Source organism: Hydractinia symbiolongicarpus, chromosome 10 (genome assembly GCF_029227915.1).
Source record: "Hydractinia symbiolongicarpus strain clone_291-10 chromosome 10, HSymV2.1, whole genome shotgun sequence".
In the NCBI taxonomy this organism is placed as follows: Eukaryota; Metazoa; Cnidaria; class Hydrozoa; order Anthoathecata; family Hydractiniidae; genus Hydractinia; species Hydractinia symbiolongicarpus.
Genome location: NC_079884.1, coordinates 24295105 through 24311273, shown reverse-complemented (window position 1 = coordinate 24311273; position 16169 = coordinate 24295105). Strand labels below are relative to the sequence as shown.

Below are 16169 nucleotides of genomic sequence, written 5' to 3'. Positions count from 1 at the left end.
TATGAAGCTCATTGCGCAATACCTGTACTAGTAGGCTATATGTTACATATAACTTAAATAAAAACAGCATTCTTCATTGGTTTTGTTGTATTTATAATTAAAAACAACTTTGTTTAATGCAAAAAGGGCTTTTAAATATAAAGATTAATTTCTTTTCTTATTTTATACGCTACTTTTATCACTTTTCTGATGTCAAAAAACCAGCGCATTTGTAAACCCCTGTGAAAACGTAACACTTAATTCCTTTAAGCTCCTATTGAAAGCAACAAAGTTTATCATTAACAAGAACGCAGAAGAACTGTTTTTTGACATTGAAAATTTGTTGAAAACATCACTGGCCATTCTTTGAGAATTTTTATTTTTAAATGTAAGTGAAATTACTTAAGAACAACTGATATTATATGCTTCCAATTGCATCATAGATGTGTTAGGTTCTTTTCTTCCATAAAAATTACACTTGCTAGAAATTTAATTTGTTTTGCGATATCACTCCTAACACAATTATTTTGCTTCCGTCTACATCCGGCTTTACAAATTAAACAAGCTTTACAGATTGGTAGCCAATCCATGCAGAAGATTAAATTAACGCACGACCAGAAATGATCATGGGAGAAAAAGCCGAAAAATAAGTAAATAAAAATACCAGAACCGCAAGAGAGAAAGAGCTAAATTGAAGCAAAAACTGTGTGTTTAACATACCCAGGTTGACTTTCGTCGTATATTGTATCTTGGGAAATTCAAATCACGACACAACACCAAGTGAAGCAGTAAAATTATAATGATTAAACTCTTCATCTAGTTTTCACCTTGCATGTTCAGCTCTAAGAGAGAAATTGCAGGTAAAACAGAATTTTAATTACAGTTTTCAGGATTTGCATGTAGTTGTGTAACATAATCGGGGAGATAAGATTTAAAAAGAAATAAGTTCTACACAAAATGGCAGAGGAGATGTAAGAACTTTGTCATGTGACTAGGGTATAACAAAATAGTAGGAGCAAATGTTGAATTTCTTTTTTTTTATCTGCGGATTCAGTGTTTTCATTTGATGGATTTTTTATTATTAACAAATTAGATTCTTCATAGCTAGTCCAGTGTTGTTCCGTCATCATAAAAAAGCATTTTGCTTTTATTGAAAAAGGTAAAGCTGTTAAAAAGAACATTTTGTCTGCATTGTGTGTATTACTACTGAGTTTTGTTAGTATATTTCAAACGTTTGTGGGCTGTTACATGTGTATCTTTGTTAAGTATGTAGCATGACAAGTATTTATGTACTTTGTTTTTAGGTCATTGTTCATTGTAATAAAAAGAACATTTGTAGTTTATATCCCTTAGGAGGTCTTTGTAGTCATGAGATGTTTTAAGGTTCATTAACATTGTTGACATGTAGGCTAAACGTTTTTAATCTTGGTGTTCAGCAAGTATTTTTCTACTCTTGCTTCTGCAAGTTAAAACTTTATCAATGAGTTTATAAATTTATTACATGTCAGGTAATTGGTTTTGTATCAGATTATCAATAAAATGGTGTCTTTTTGTTCGCATTCCTTCTGGTTACACTTAGGCTAAATTTTTTTCTCTTTGGACAGCCATTTTGCCAGGCCCTCTTTTTGAGCTGATCAAAACCAGTTCTGATGAGTGTGACCAGCCCTTCTCTGTTTCCTTTGTATGTGTGTGTGTCAACCCTATTTGCTACTGTTGGTTTGTCTCATTTACTCTATTACATTATTTTGCCCAATTATATTTTTATAATTGTTATAGCCGTTATAAACATTTGTTTTAACAAACAGACATGTATACAGTAATTTTGTTGGTTACTTTACCAGTAACAATGGGGAGAAGTCCTTTCTACTCGTAGCTATCATGTTTGGCTAACAAGCAGACAATGGTTATCATAAACATAGACTAGTCCTTAGCCTGCAGGCCCGCTTGTCTTTATTATTCAGGCTTTAGACTTTCTGTTAGATTTTATTTTTATTTTCGAATTTATTATTTTTTAATCTGTATTTTGTGTATTCTTGGCATAAAGTAGGTATTCGACAACATATAGAAGTATAAATCAATTATTTTTGCATAGCGTTTAGCATGTGAATAATATTGATATCTTAGACAGTTGTCCAGTTAAGCGGCTGTTGTGCTTGCAGGCCTTCCGTAGCTTAAATGGGAGCCTCAAATGACCCTCTTCACAGGAACCTCATTGATAACAGTACCATTAGAAAATGAAGAGGCTATCCTGGGTAAATAGTATAGATGGATGGTAATAATAACATGTTCTACAACAAAACCAATCAGTGCATTCTTCTAGTATATAATTTATTTATTCACTTTTAGCTTTTACAAAAATATTAATAGAAAAATATTCATCGCAATATACAGAGAACTGAAGAATACATATTTACATGGAAAACAGTAACAGAAAACTGAAAATAACAATTATATATAGAGCGAACTTAATATTTACATGTAGATTGAAAATAAAAAAAATCTAGATAAATAATGTATAAGAAGAACATAAAAAAGTATAATTAAGCAAACAATTTTCATTCTGAAGTAATTGACCAAAACTGCATGAAATTAAAATTTAATATACAAATACCAACTAACTTCTATCGTGGGAAATAGAAGTTCATAAAAAAATAACATTTAAAGTCTTTACAGTTCATACCAACTGCTAAGTTGCAGATTCCTAACCACCAAATCGTGCTAATGAATTTTGTAAAACTGATGAACAAACAATAATCCAAATAACATTAAATTTACTTAGGATGATTGATGACTCCAAAATGTTTAATAAAATCATTTAAATTAGAGAAAATGTGTGCCACTCCCTACCACTTGTGAAATGTAGGTTCCAAAATGATAATCTTAAAGAATTTTCATGGATCCCTGTTATAAGAGAATGCTTAAAAAATAATAGTATTTGCTTTTTCAAAATTACTAGTCATTACAAATATCAAAATATATAATATGCTTTTAATTAAAACTGATAATGGCTAGCTTGAATTACAAGTACCTTAAGCTGAGATATAACAAAAACAAACTAACAATATTTCAAGTTTTAGCAGAACATTTTTTAAAAATAACTGTTGTCAGTTTTGAAGAACCTTTAACCACTAAAGGTTCAGGCATCAAAGTATTTTTCTTCTAAATATAAAATACCCCAATTTCAGGGTTTCCAGCCCCTGATGTTATTAAATAGAACCTGATTTTAGACAACATGGATTATGGCACTTGAAATTACCAATTTTGAGATCATAAATTTTTCCCAACTTTATCCAAAAATACTAAAATCTGAGCTTTTTTTCTCGTCTTTCTGACATAAAACTCCTCTGTGATACTTTTCTTGCACCCCATTGACTTGCAATACTTTGATATCCTTTTGTCCCTTCATCAACAAAATTCATTAATATAAAATTGTTGAAGAATTTTTTGAATCTCAAAAATATGTTTCATTTTAATTCATGAATACTTTTTGAATATCAAATCTTCCATATGGCGACATCGAATCGATAAGCCTCCCATAGATTGACGACATTGTGGACAGTATTCCATAGTCGATTCCCTTTTGCATCTCTCACAATATATATGTCCTTGGTGACATTGGTACACGTGAAGAGGTGGCAAAGGCACTTCAAAACAGATGGGACACTCATACAAATGTCTTTCATCCATCTTATTATTATTGTTGTTTTCTTCAATCTCTAGAACAGATAGTTCTTTATTTAGACTTGATTTTTCCTCCGCTAAAGTACTCAGCTCATCCTCAAGTTCTTTTAGCTTTTCGTTAGTAAAATTATAACGTGTCTGGGCCAGCATAAGATTCTCTTGAGCCTTCTTAAGGCGAATTCCATCCGATGCAAATAATTGTTGCACTTCAGATTTTAACTGTTGAAGTTCTTCAAGCCTTTTGTCAAGTGCTTTTAAATCATTTCTTCTGATGTCATACCGTGAATTAACCTTAACATTGTTATGATTCTCATCCAGTAATATAGGGGAAAAACATTCAGATCTTTTCAAAAAGTCAACATGACTAAAAGTCTTGATAAATTCAGCAATTTCAAAGTGCTTATTTTTCATCGCATAAGACTGAGCAGTTTCACCTGACTTGTTTTTAATGATTTTATCAATGCCGCATTGTAGTAAGACTTTCACAACATCTGTGTGACCGTTCAAAGCAGCAACATGAAGCGCTGATGTGTTGTTACTATTTGTTGCACTTAAAATTGCATTTTTCGAAAGCAACAACTTCACAACATCACACATTCCTTTCGCTGATGCTTTATGTAGCGGTGTATTTCCATATCGATCAGTACTATTGACATCAGCTCCAGACCTTAAAAGTAACTCAATCACTTCTACACTAGCGTATTTGCATGCTAAATGCAGTGGTGTTTTATGATGAAAATCAGAACTTTTGATATTCACATCTGGTCCTAAATCAAGAATAATTTTCATGATTTCAGCATTTCCAGTTACAGCTGCCACATGAAGGGGAGTTTGTCCATTTCTTTTTAAATCAACATCAATATTTCTGGAACTTAAAATAGATTTGATTTTCTCAATATTCTGCTTTTTGATAGCCTTCAACAAATCCATGACAATTTAACTACTTTTTCTTACCTGTACTAAGAAAAAAGATAAATTATATTTTAAATAAAACGAAATTAACTATGTCTGGAAAGAAAAAAAGTGCTCTATCACCTCTCCCCCCCTTTCCCTTAAACTTCAGTGGTAGTGAAATGTTCTCAAATGTTTTAGTTAAAAGCAATTCTTTTAATGAAAAATAAGAAAATATATTAATACTCAGTCTTCAATCCCTTTAAACATAAAATCACACAGACATGTAATAATATTTAAATTCTTTTTAGTTAAAAAGAGGAAAAATGTACAAAACATAACACAAGTGCATTTTTGTAATTCTTATCAAATAAAAGAGATTTGAGTGGGTTGAAGTTTTCAAAACAATTCTTACCACAAAGAAATTTATTATTCTGTTGTGTTGAAAATACACCCATTAAACTTTAGCCTTTTTTACACAAAATAAAGTGCCTTTACTGAAAGCCTGTCACAAAATAATAAACAAAACAAAACTTGCTAAAATAAAAGCAAATATTTACACAGAAGATTTCGATTATACGGTGTGTTCATATTTAAAGAAATTGAACCACAACAAAAACAAATTACTTGAACACTTAAGCTTTAGGAGTATCAATTGAGTTGATCGTAATTTTAAGTATTTACTTGAATTTTGATCAACTTTCTAGTAAAAGTAATAGCTCCTTTTTTTTAATTATTTCTCAGGAGGGAAAGTTTTTTGTAGAAATATTTAATGTGTTTTTTCAAAATTAGCAAAGTTTATTATAAAAACATAAAACATTTTGTATGGATCAAAATTAATCACTAAAGATTAAATTAAAACCATGAGAAATTCTCTGACTGTGCATAAACATTTAATTAATTTTTTTCATCCACAGTATTATGTTTAAAACTCAGCAAAAGGTCTGGGTCTAGTGTGTAAAACTTAATAACTTGTACCGCAAGTGATTTTTTAACTAATGTGTTGATTAAAAAACATCGCTATAAACAAATTCATTAACAAAATGTTACAGCACTATAATCAGCTCAATTGAGCATGTAAAATTACACACTCCATTGTAGAAGATTTTGAACTTTGTCACTTGTAAAGTATATTCAGGGAATTAATTTCCATGGGCATTAAATTGTTAGCCTACGTGAAATTAAGTTTTTTAAAAAATCTGTTCTACACCAATCAGGTAAAATAAATCATTTGGTGATCCAGAATAAATTTTTCTTTCGGTTTTCAAGACATGATTCTTCCTCTCATTGTCAAAAACAAGTTAATAAATCTACCTTAACTATACTGATTTTTGTAGGTATTTATTTTTGTGCTTTGTGCAGACGTTTGCCAAATTTGGAAAATAATGCACTTGCAGAATATTTTTCAAGATCCCATTTGAGAAAATTAATACCCACAAAAAGCTGACACAAAATTATAACAAAGGATCATTAAAAGTGTATACTACAGGTTGTATTCAGAAAACACTTCTCTTGCACAATTATTTATTAACATGTCATCATGCAAATCAAAAATACCAGAAAAATGTAACTTCTTTGGACCCTAAAAATTAGTCACTGTGGTGTTGTTACCATGGACCCTTTCTGTGCTTCTGCTTAATGTCTGATCCACAAAAACAAATTGAAACACTTAATTTGGCTTGATAAAAACAATTTTTTTGCTAATTCATAAAATAACCTATAAACATAGGTATAAAAAGAAAACTTGCAAGCAGCATATAAAAAAATGCCGATTATATTTAAAACATTGCATTCTCCTACATTATATACCCTTATTTACATTTATTTTTAATATACTATCTTCTATGAGTTGTTCTGTAGAACACAAATATGGAACATTTAAATAAAAAATACATCTTGTAGTCTCCATCTGAAAACCAAAACTAAAACTATAAAAAAAAACACTGGCTATGAAAACTCACAAATTCAAACACTAATTAAAACTTACAACAGCACTAATTATATTCATTAAGGACGGTAATTGTTATATAATACCAATATCTTAATTATAACCTTAATAACAATTTTAATCTATTTAGATGAAACAAACAGAAAGGCAGTTAATTTATCAGTAAAAATAGTCACAACATGTTAAATTATTTGCGAAAATTAACTTGCAGAACACTTCCATTTGTTGTATTGCTTCTTTTTACCTTGGCAATATTACTGAATACGAATTTTCAAAATTTTGGTTATAAAGCAAGGAGAACATTTATTAAAAAAGATCTACAAAAACTTATAGCGAAAGAAAGTGATAAGAGACCACCAGTAGAAACCACAAAAAAAGAAGAAGAATATCAAACATATATATTAAAGACAAGCAATAAAAAAAAGTTACAAAAGACAGGGAACAAAACACAGAAAAGAAAAGAGTCTGTAAAAAATACTACAGCAAACAACCAAGAAAGTAAGGATTTAAAAACTATCCTTTTATATACACCTTGTTTTGGTGAAAAACCATGGTTCGGATTGTACGAAAACTATTTCAACGAGCAAATCATAAAAGAAAAATGTAGAGTGAAGCAATGCCGAGTTACATACGACATAAATCTTTATTCAAAATCGGATGTTGTTGTTTTTCATGGAAAAGACACACAAGAACTACTTAAATATCTTAACATTTTTAGCCAAAAACCGAAAAATCAAATATGGGCATGGTTAAGTGGTGAAACACCTCTTTCATCACCATATCGTCATTTAGAGAAAATAAAAAAAGTCACCGACAATTTTTTTAATATGATTATAACTTACAAGCTCAACTCAGAAATTCCAATACCGTATGGTAAATACAAAATACATGATACAAAGGAAAAAAGACCTGAGCTATTAAAAAATTTTGCAGAAGGAAAAACTAAAATGGTAGCTTGGATGGTGGGAAACTGCGTGCCATACACAAGACACAAAATTGCACAAGATTTAGTCAAGGAAGGCATAACTATAGATATTGCAGGTATTTGTGAGAGCATGTACAGTGGATTTGGATCTATGGGCTGCATTGGTTCTAACTGTAGCAAAGTGCTATCAAAGTACAAGTTTTATTTTGCAGCTGAAAATATTGTGTGCAAGGATTACGTCACTGAAAAATATTGGAGACACCCACTGCAACACAACATGGTACCTATCGTGTTGGCAGCCAACGACAATGTTATGATCCCTGGTTCATATATAAGCATTGATCAATTTAGTTCAATGGCAGAATTAGCAAAATTTTTAACCATACTTGACAACAGAGATGATCTATACAACAGATATTTCCAGTGGAAATTCAAATATAGCAGTGTGATGCTAACAGAAGGGTTTCCATTTCCAGAAATTTTTGTTTGTCAACTATGCAACATCACTAATACAAAAAACTACAAACGAAAAACATTAAAAATGTCACAAGTATGGAATGCAGGCACAGAATGCGATTCAAACAACAGAAATTCTAGTTACATTGAAGACAATTTAACTTTTAAAAATAGAAGCTTACTAAGTATTATACCAAAATTATGAAACAAAATGATGTTGAAAATAACCATAAATCTTCAACTTTCTTATGTATTTCAAAAATGATTTTCATAAATTAGTCAATGTAGATCATACACATCAACAATATATGTATACATTAACAAGACATGTAAACAGTTATGTTTATTACGATTAAATGAGATAACATTGTCAAGCAATTTTGTAACCCTGTTATTAATCAAACTACACATCGTCTCTCTGCATCAATTAACCATTGAACTTTATAATATTTTAAAGATCAAAACATGATAATAATTAAACTCATCAACTGATAACACTTGAACTGCCTATTAAACTCCTTATAATGGTAATCTAATATGGTAAATAACTTAATCTAAATTATATCTCAGGAGACAACAAATGGACAGAGTATCCTTTGTTCTTTTAACAAACACGATGTTATGATATAATTCAAAATTTTTAAAGTTTTATATGGGTAAGCTAAGATGTAGTTTATCACATTTCAATTACTTAACACAAAACATTGCACTTCTAAAATTCCACATTTTTGAAGGTCAACATAAAAAAAAACAGTTACGTGTAAAATTATTGCACAGAAAAACAGAATTTGCATTTTTATTCTTGTATAGACAAGATTGTGTTCACACTAATCCTTGCAAAATCTTTTTTAGACTTTAGAATAAAATATAACATTTTTCTAAGCAGCGTAAATGAGTTGGTGGAGGGGACAATATCATGACTAAGGAGGCCAAATCAATTCTGTGGCTGCCTTTTAAAATATTTTAAAAAAATCCGAGATTGGCAAAATGCTACTCATTTTCTAATGTTTTACTGTGTACTGTGTATCATCCCTTAAACCAGTTTTATCAGCCTTGTTAAGATTTCTAAGATCGCGTTTCATGATTTCAGAACAAAGCATAGCTTTGTTTAAGCTTCATATAATCACGTCTTGATAACTATAAATATATATAAACAATAACTAAAAAACACAGCTTTCTACAATCACGTCGACTTCTGGAATAAAAAGTCTTTTTGGTACATTTAACACAAAATTCACATGAAAATTTGTAAGACAATTTATATTGACAAAAATTAATTTATAATTCGTAAAATGTAATTTCATAAAATTTCATAAAAAATGTGATTTATTTGTACAACAATTTATATTGACAAAAATTAATTTATAATTCGTAGAACGTAATTTCATAAAATTTCATAAAAAATATGCATATTTAGGTTGTGTAAAATTTATACAAGATTTATAAAAAACATAAATTGGTAAATAAATAGTATTCAATTGTTATATGAATTATATATGATGTAAATAAATTTGTATATATTCGTATAAAATGTCATACAAAATTTGTAGATGACTCCTAACCCTTTTCTACTTTTTATAGGTCTAAACAAATTTTGCATAAGATATACTTTAACAAGTAACTAAAATCCTACATCAACTTAAATAAGATGAGAAAACGTAACATTTTTCACAAAATCAAAAAAAACATTTATTTACTATATATTATATTATTTTACCAAAAATAATTGTTAAATTATTTACATTTTCTTTTATTATGTAGTATATGTATATTGTTTTATTTAACGTGATTATCAAAACAAAAAACAGAAATAAAAACAGAAGTAACAAGTCTAGCCTGTTGCAATGTAAATAAAATCTTTAAAATTTTATGAACATTGAGAATGTCCAGGTGAAATCTTTAATTTCATTTCAACAAATTATTAACCCCACACTTTTAAATCAGCTGTAATTTTCTTGTGTGGTCACATTTTATTTGAAATTAGACTTAAAATTGCAGATGTAGAATTTTTTGTTTTAACAGGTGGTAACCATTTTATGGTAAAGAAATCACCACACTGTTTACAAAAGTGATTTCAATGAGTAAAAGTTCATTTACTATGTTCAGCATAAATTTTTTGGGGTTATGTAATTATTAGTACAATTTGATGGCAAGCTAAACAGCTTAAGTAAAATGTATTTCTACATTTTTATATAACCTTATATAAGAATACAATCACCGCGTGTGTCCGTTCCTCCATTTGTAACTGGTAAATGTGGATGTGTTCATTTTATTTTTAAGGTGCTTGGTGATAAGTCTCAATGCCTTCTACTTGCTCCTGCCATTTTATTACAAACAATCAGAGCAAATAAGCTCTTTATTACCAAGTTTCACAACGTCAATAACAGTAATTTAACATAAAATAGCTTAGTTAATGCACCAAAATGGAACTAATTTCGAAACAAACAGGCTTGTTCATCTAAAAAACCTTTGGACCCAATTATCCCTGTAAAGATTACCATTATAAGATTACCATTTAACAAAAAAAGGAACGATTGTGTTATAGAGAGATGTAGAAATCGAATTGAGAAAAAAAAACCGTAAGGTAAGGTAGTAAGTATCCGGGGTTTTTTATAAACATTGTTCAAATTAAATTTTAAATTATGTCATTTGTTTTGAGCAAAAGTAAAAGAAAAACAATAAAAAAAAACTTGCATTACTTTTTATATGAGTCTTTGTAAACGCCACAGACTCGAAATAGGGTCGGATTTCAAGCCCTGGCACTAATAATTATAAATATTGTTACAGGAATACAGCAATATCTAATGATTCGTTTAGTAGTGCAATAATCTTTTTATAGTCATCTTTTGGAAAATTAAACATTAAAATGGCTTACATGAAATAAAGTGAAGATAAAAATTTTTTTAATAGTAACAGAATGAATTTCATGATCCATCATTAGCATTGTTAGCTCTGAAATGTAAAGATCATTATCCGCTGCCTTTCAACTTTCTGTGATTTAATTTACATTAAAAAAAATGTTTGTTCTACCGGCACTCACAAAGTGTATGGAAACTTGTGAGTGAATTGATGATGTCATAAGATCAAAGATTTTTAAAAAATCCAAAAAACTTCATATATATAAACAACCTTTTATTCTCCACAACATATAAAAAATCATTTTTGAGGCAGGAATCCCCTTAAAACTAAAAGCAGTTGATAATTTAACGTAATACTTACAGTGAGAATAATACTTTGCACTACTCGTGTGTATGCTTGTCTGTGTGGAATTCCTAAAAAAATGTCAATGTGTTTTTATGTGACATACATAATTTTGAAATCAGGATATATACAATTTTTTTAATGCAATGGGGAATACAGAACATTGAACTCCATTAAACCCCATTCAAAAGATGCCAAGTTAGACAATAAATCTCTAGATGTTTATTTTAAGTACTTTTTGCATGCTTCCCTTACTCAAGGTGCTTAACGTCCATTGAGAATAATGAGAATAACAGGATACAAAAAAATCCTTTAATTATGGTATTCTCTATGGCATATGGAAACTTTATCTTGTCTTCAAACCATGATAAGTTTGTTCAGACTTGTTTACAGTGGCTACAAATCATTATACTACTTCCAGCTGCAAAAATGAATTTTCAAATCTGAACAGCCAGTCAGAAAAAGCACATAATTGAAGTCAAATTCGAAGTGTTAAAGCAATTTTTTTGGATTTTTGTGATTTTTTAATGTATCAATACTTTCAAAACTGTTGGATAATTGATAATCATCTTGTCTCTGACACTCCACGTGCAGTTCTTAAATTATCAAGTATGGCCTAAATATTTTCACAGCAAAAATAATCAAAGACCTGCAAGATAAGTGTGTCCTCTACAGAATAATATTTTTATAATTATCCTGTGTACTTGCAGTATCCCGTAATTACGATATCATGTTAATAAAAGTTGTACTTGAGTGGCTACTACACAATTTCAGGTTTAGGATACCATCTTTAATTTTCAATTGAAGTGGAGCAATTTGGTGTTTGAACTATCCTGTGTCCTAGGTAGGTAGCTAGCTAGCTATGTATGCAAAAAGTGTTTAAAAGAAGAGGCTATTTTAAGAGACATGCAGCTTTTCTTTGGATGTTTTTTATTGATGATTATGTGTTGTAAACATCGCATAACACTATATTCTTCCCTGCTCAGCAAATATCACACAATTTTTTCCCCTCGAATAACACCACTATCGCAATTTACAACAACAACAGCACCATCACCTGTTACTCTATTTCAAATTAATTTATTGCGGCTCGCCGAAGGGGCACACATTTAGTGGACTGCAGGTATATAGTGTTTGTTTTGTGTCTGGAGAAGTTTATTTCTTACTGTCAACTCCGCGGGGGACTTCGGCTCGGTCATCCAACCTCGGTTTGATATAACACGACCTGTGTGTTTGGTACCATCGAGACAAAAAAAAACTGATCGAGCAAAACTTATCTTGTCTCGGTTTCCTTGTTGTCTCTGAAGATTTGACTGCCATAAAAACGTTAATTGAGATTCTTTTGTTATGTTAATTTAAAGCTTTGTAATATTGTCTCTTTTAATGTGCTTAAATGTCGCTGCAGCCCACGTGAATTTATCACGTGATTTGTTTTTGTTTGTTCACGTTGTTGCCAACCTTGTTAACAGTAAGTACGTAGAAGGATTACTTATATCTTATACGAAAAGGCTGCAATTTATAAATGCATCACAATTTAAAGTCAATCAAGAACAGAACAGTCCGTGTATGGTCATGACTAAAACTGCTTACATTTTGTTGGTCTTCTCTTCCCGATGGTCTGGCTTGTCATAGTAGCTTTACTGATGTAGCTAGGGAGCTAAATACCTATTTTTAAATTCTTGCATTTTATTAGGTAATAGTCGTAAAACTACTCTTACTTGTACTACAGCTATATCCAGCTAGAACTGCACAAAATAGCGCTTTTATTACAGTTCATTTTTCAGAAATCACCAGCAACAAAGAACTTTTATCCTGCTTGCGTAATTTTATCAACGAGGGTGCTGATAAGCCACATACACCATAAAAAGTACAGGAGTTTTGGGTGAGTAAAATAACTTCTAAAGGAACCTTTGTGGGGCTACTATCATGTATATAAAAAATATTTGTTGAAGCATGAAAAAATATTGTTGTTTATTGCACTGAACAGTCAAGCTGAACTGATAAATTAACCAATAACATAACATAGTTAGCCGTTGCAGTACAACTAGACGCTACCCATTCAGTTTGTATGCAAGCGTTGCAAAGGTGAGATTATAGAGAATGAAGTATTTCCAGCTTTAATGATGTACAACAGTGGCTCGTTACAGATAGTTGAGAACTTCTGTTACTTAGGTGACATGTTGGGCAGTGAAGGGGGTGTTGGAAGAAGTGTTACTTGCAGGATAGGTTCTGCTTGGAAAAAGTTCAGAGAGTTACTTCCTTTGTTGACTAGCAGAGTCCTGTCAATTGAGGCGAAAGGTAAGTTGTATGAGGCCTGTGTAAGAAGTGTTATGTTGTACGGTAGTGAGACATGGGCAGTGAAGCAGGAAGATCTTGACCGTTTAAAAAGGAATGATATGAGAATGGTTAGGTGGATGTGTAAGGCCAGTCTGAGAGACAGAAAGAGTTCAGATGAGCTAAGAAGCAGGCTAAGTCTCCGTAGAATTAAAGATGTTATCCAGATAAGAAGATTGAATTGGCTGGGGCACTTGGAAAGAATGGAGGAGGATAATTGGGTAAGAAAGTGTAGAGACGTGATAGTTCCTGGGGCAAAGCCCAGAGGCAGACCGAGAAAGACTTGGCAGGAGGTTATAAGGACAGACTTGATACAGAGGAAGTTGAGTTTAGATCTAACACAGTTTAGATCAGATTGGAAGAGGGTCATTAATATACCCCGTCCGACCCATGCTGGCATGGAAAACGGACGTTAAGCTGAGAATGATAGATAGCTATGGCTAGTTTATTTATCTGTGAATTGTTGAATTAAAACTGATTTGGGCAACATCTTGAGCAGACACGACCAGTGATGGAAGGAAAAAAGCTAGTGTGCAATTATTGAATCATTTAAAACTGCGAATCGCTGTATCACATACTTCTACTGTCTCAGTGTTAAGGAAAAATCAATCGGTTACCTACTTTTAATAAAGTTGTAAACAGGAATCTAAAGGCATTTGGATAAAAGCAAGATGAAATGATGCACGAGAAAGAACAAAAATAGTTGTTGTTTACTATTCCCGGGTGCCGGTACAAAATGTAAGCGCCCGCCATTCTCGTCCCCAGAGCTCCTTGAGATTAAAACCACGAGTCTATTTAAAAGAGGTCTTTGGTGTCGGGGAATGAGCGCCCACTTTCTCCAATATCCGCTGTTCCCGCTGGTTCGAGGGATTTTGGAGTAAAACCCCTACAATCTAGTCCCTAGAGCGTCTTTGTCATTTATTGGTGTGAGTGCTGACAAGGTTTTAATCTATTATTATCTTTTTCGTTCATGCTGACCTTATCTCAAAGTAGAAAAAAGAACTGTGTAGCAATGCATTTTTTTGCACATTGAGCAGCACATTAAATGATTTATTTATTTATTTTTTCTTTTTTTTTCAATTTTAAAATCACGTGTTTTGACGTTACGTTACAAAGGAAGGAGGGTAAAAAAGAGAGTCATTTTAGAGCAGAAAATTATCGATTCTATCCAAAGAGGTTGGCTTTTATTCCACCTTCGATTTGATAAAAGCCAATTTATTTCGTTAGACATTCGTATAACATTTCTCTAACTTGCTTGCCAGCCACACAAACCGATCAGCGGCCAGTAGACGACTAAAATGGGCGCTGATAACGCTACATTTAAAACGTCCTGGAGCTGAAACTTGATCCTGCAATCTTTACGATTACAAGCATAAGCTTTATCATGTTAACAGTGTCATTCGCTGAATCAATTTCCGTCAAAAAAAGCAGCTCTTATTTTTGGTCAAATTTGTTCCTACTCGTCTTGTTAAACATCTTTTTAATTTTAAACATAAATCCGATTAATTCAAATGATGGATCATTTAAATTTGTTAACATCAGCAGTGACCATTAATATAAAAGGAGATTTTCTCAGAAGTTTGTTTACCCGTTGCGTCTATTGTGGTGTGAAGCTTGAAAAGCTAATCAAAAAAGTGTATCACGTGCGTTTAACGAACAATGAAAATATAGGAATTTATTTATTTAGAAGAAATTTAAGTTTTATAGCCGATGTTTTATAGAAGTTGTTAAAAATCAATTATAAAAATATTACCCATTTTGCAACCCCGTCCCCAGGGCTTGTTAGGCTGTCGAAATATAAAAAGCCTAACAAGCCCTGGGGACGAGGTTAACCCATTTTGGTCGTTACAGATTTTTATCGTATTATTATTATAGGTGAAAAGTCGTTCATTTTACCATATTTCAAGGCCAGATTCTATTAAACGCCAAGAGAAATGTTTTAGCCTGTCCTGAAGACGCAACTATTTTTTCTGTAAAGAATTTCTAACTTTACATGCAGAGTTTCGTTTTCTCCCCACAGGCGCTGTGTTTGACAGGTCTTACGAAAAACAATATGCGCACTCCGATTTTGAAGGCAAAAATACCAGGGGGAAAGGTTGCAAAGTGTCACGCAATAATGTTAATAAAAACATGTGATTTATAAGGATTAAGACTTTAAATTCAAATAAAAACAATTATTTCATTGCATTAAATGTAGTTGTGTAATAGAAATCATGTGTATTGTTTACGCAGGTCACTATCTCATCACGCAAACATTTTTAGTGGCGTTATACTGATAAAAATCATTTGAGAATCGTTTTTTAAATGCATATTTATTAAAATCATAGGAAGTAAATAAGGTAAAATGTGTTTGCTTGGAAAAAGGGGTAAATATATAATATTGAAAGTCAAAAAATTGTCTTTGTTTGTGTTTGCCCCGCAAGCGAAAAAAAGAAGCGCCCGCGTAATTACAGTTGCCAAGCCAGGGAGCTTCCTAAAATTTCGGCTGACGTAGCATGTGTCATGTTTACTGCGCGAAAAAGTCAAAGTCCATCGGCTGGTCATTCTTCCTTGTGATTTTAAAAGTATAACTACTGGATACGTGTTCTTTGTAGATGGTGGCTATAATCTTGGATATAAATTAGTAGAAAAGTATTAAATACCCTTCTTTGTTCCCTACAGTTATTGCTGAAGTCAAATAGTGCTAGTCTAGTGATAATTTACAATTTTTATATTTTTATGTGTTATCTTATCTAGCTGCAGTAATTTCGACGG

The 16169-nt window shown here is 31.4% G+C and overlaps 2 protein-coding genes across 2 annotated transcripts; one reads left to right on the top strand and one right to left on the bottom strand.

Annotated features, from left to right (window-relative positions):
* Nucleotides 1-877: 877 nt before the first annotated feature.
* On the bottom strand, nucleotides 878-4936 carry LOC130662628 (ankyrin repeat, PH and SEC7 domain containing protein secG-like). The gene has a single exon (XM_057461523.1). The coding sequence runs from the start codon at nucleotides 4588-4590 to the stop codon at nucleotides 3454-3456; it is 1137 nt and encodes a 378-aa protein (XP_057317506.1). The 5' UTR covers nucleotides 4591-4936; the 3' UTR covers nucleotides 878-3453.
* A 1706-nt stretch (nucleotides 4937-6642) lies between these two features.
* Nucleotides 6643-9270, top strand: LOC130662627 (4-galactosyl-N-acetylglucosaminide 3-alpha-L-fucosyltransferase FUT5-like). The gene has a single exon (XM_057461522.1). It carries the CDS (start codon nucleotides 6679-6681, stop codon nucleotides 8083-8085), a length of 1407 nt encoding a protein of 468 aa, XP_057317505.1. The 5' UTR covers nucleotides 6643-6678; the 3' UTR covers nucleotides 8086-9270.
* Nucleotides 9271-16169: the final 6899 nt, after the last annotated feature.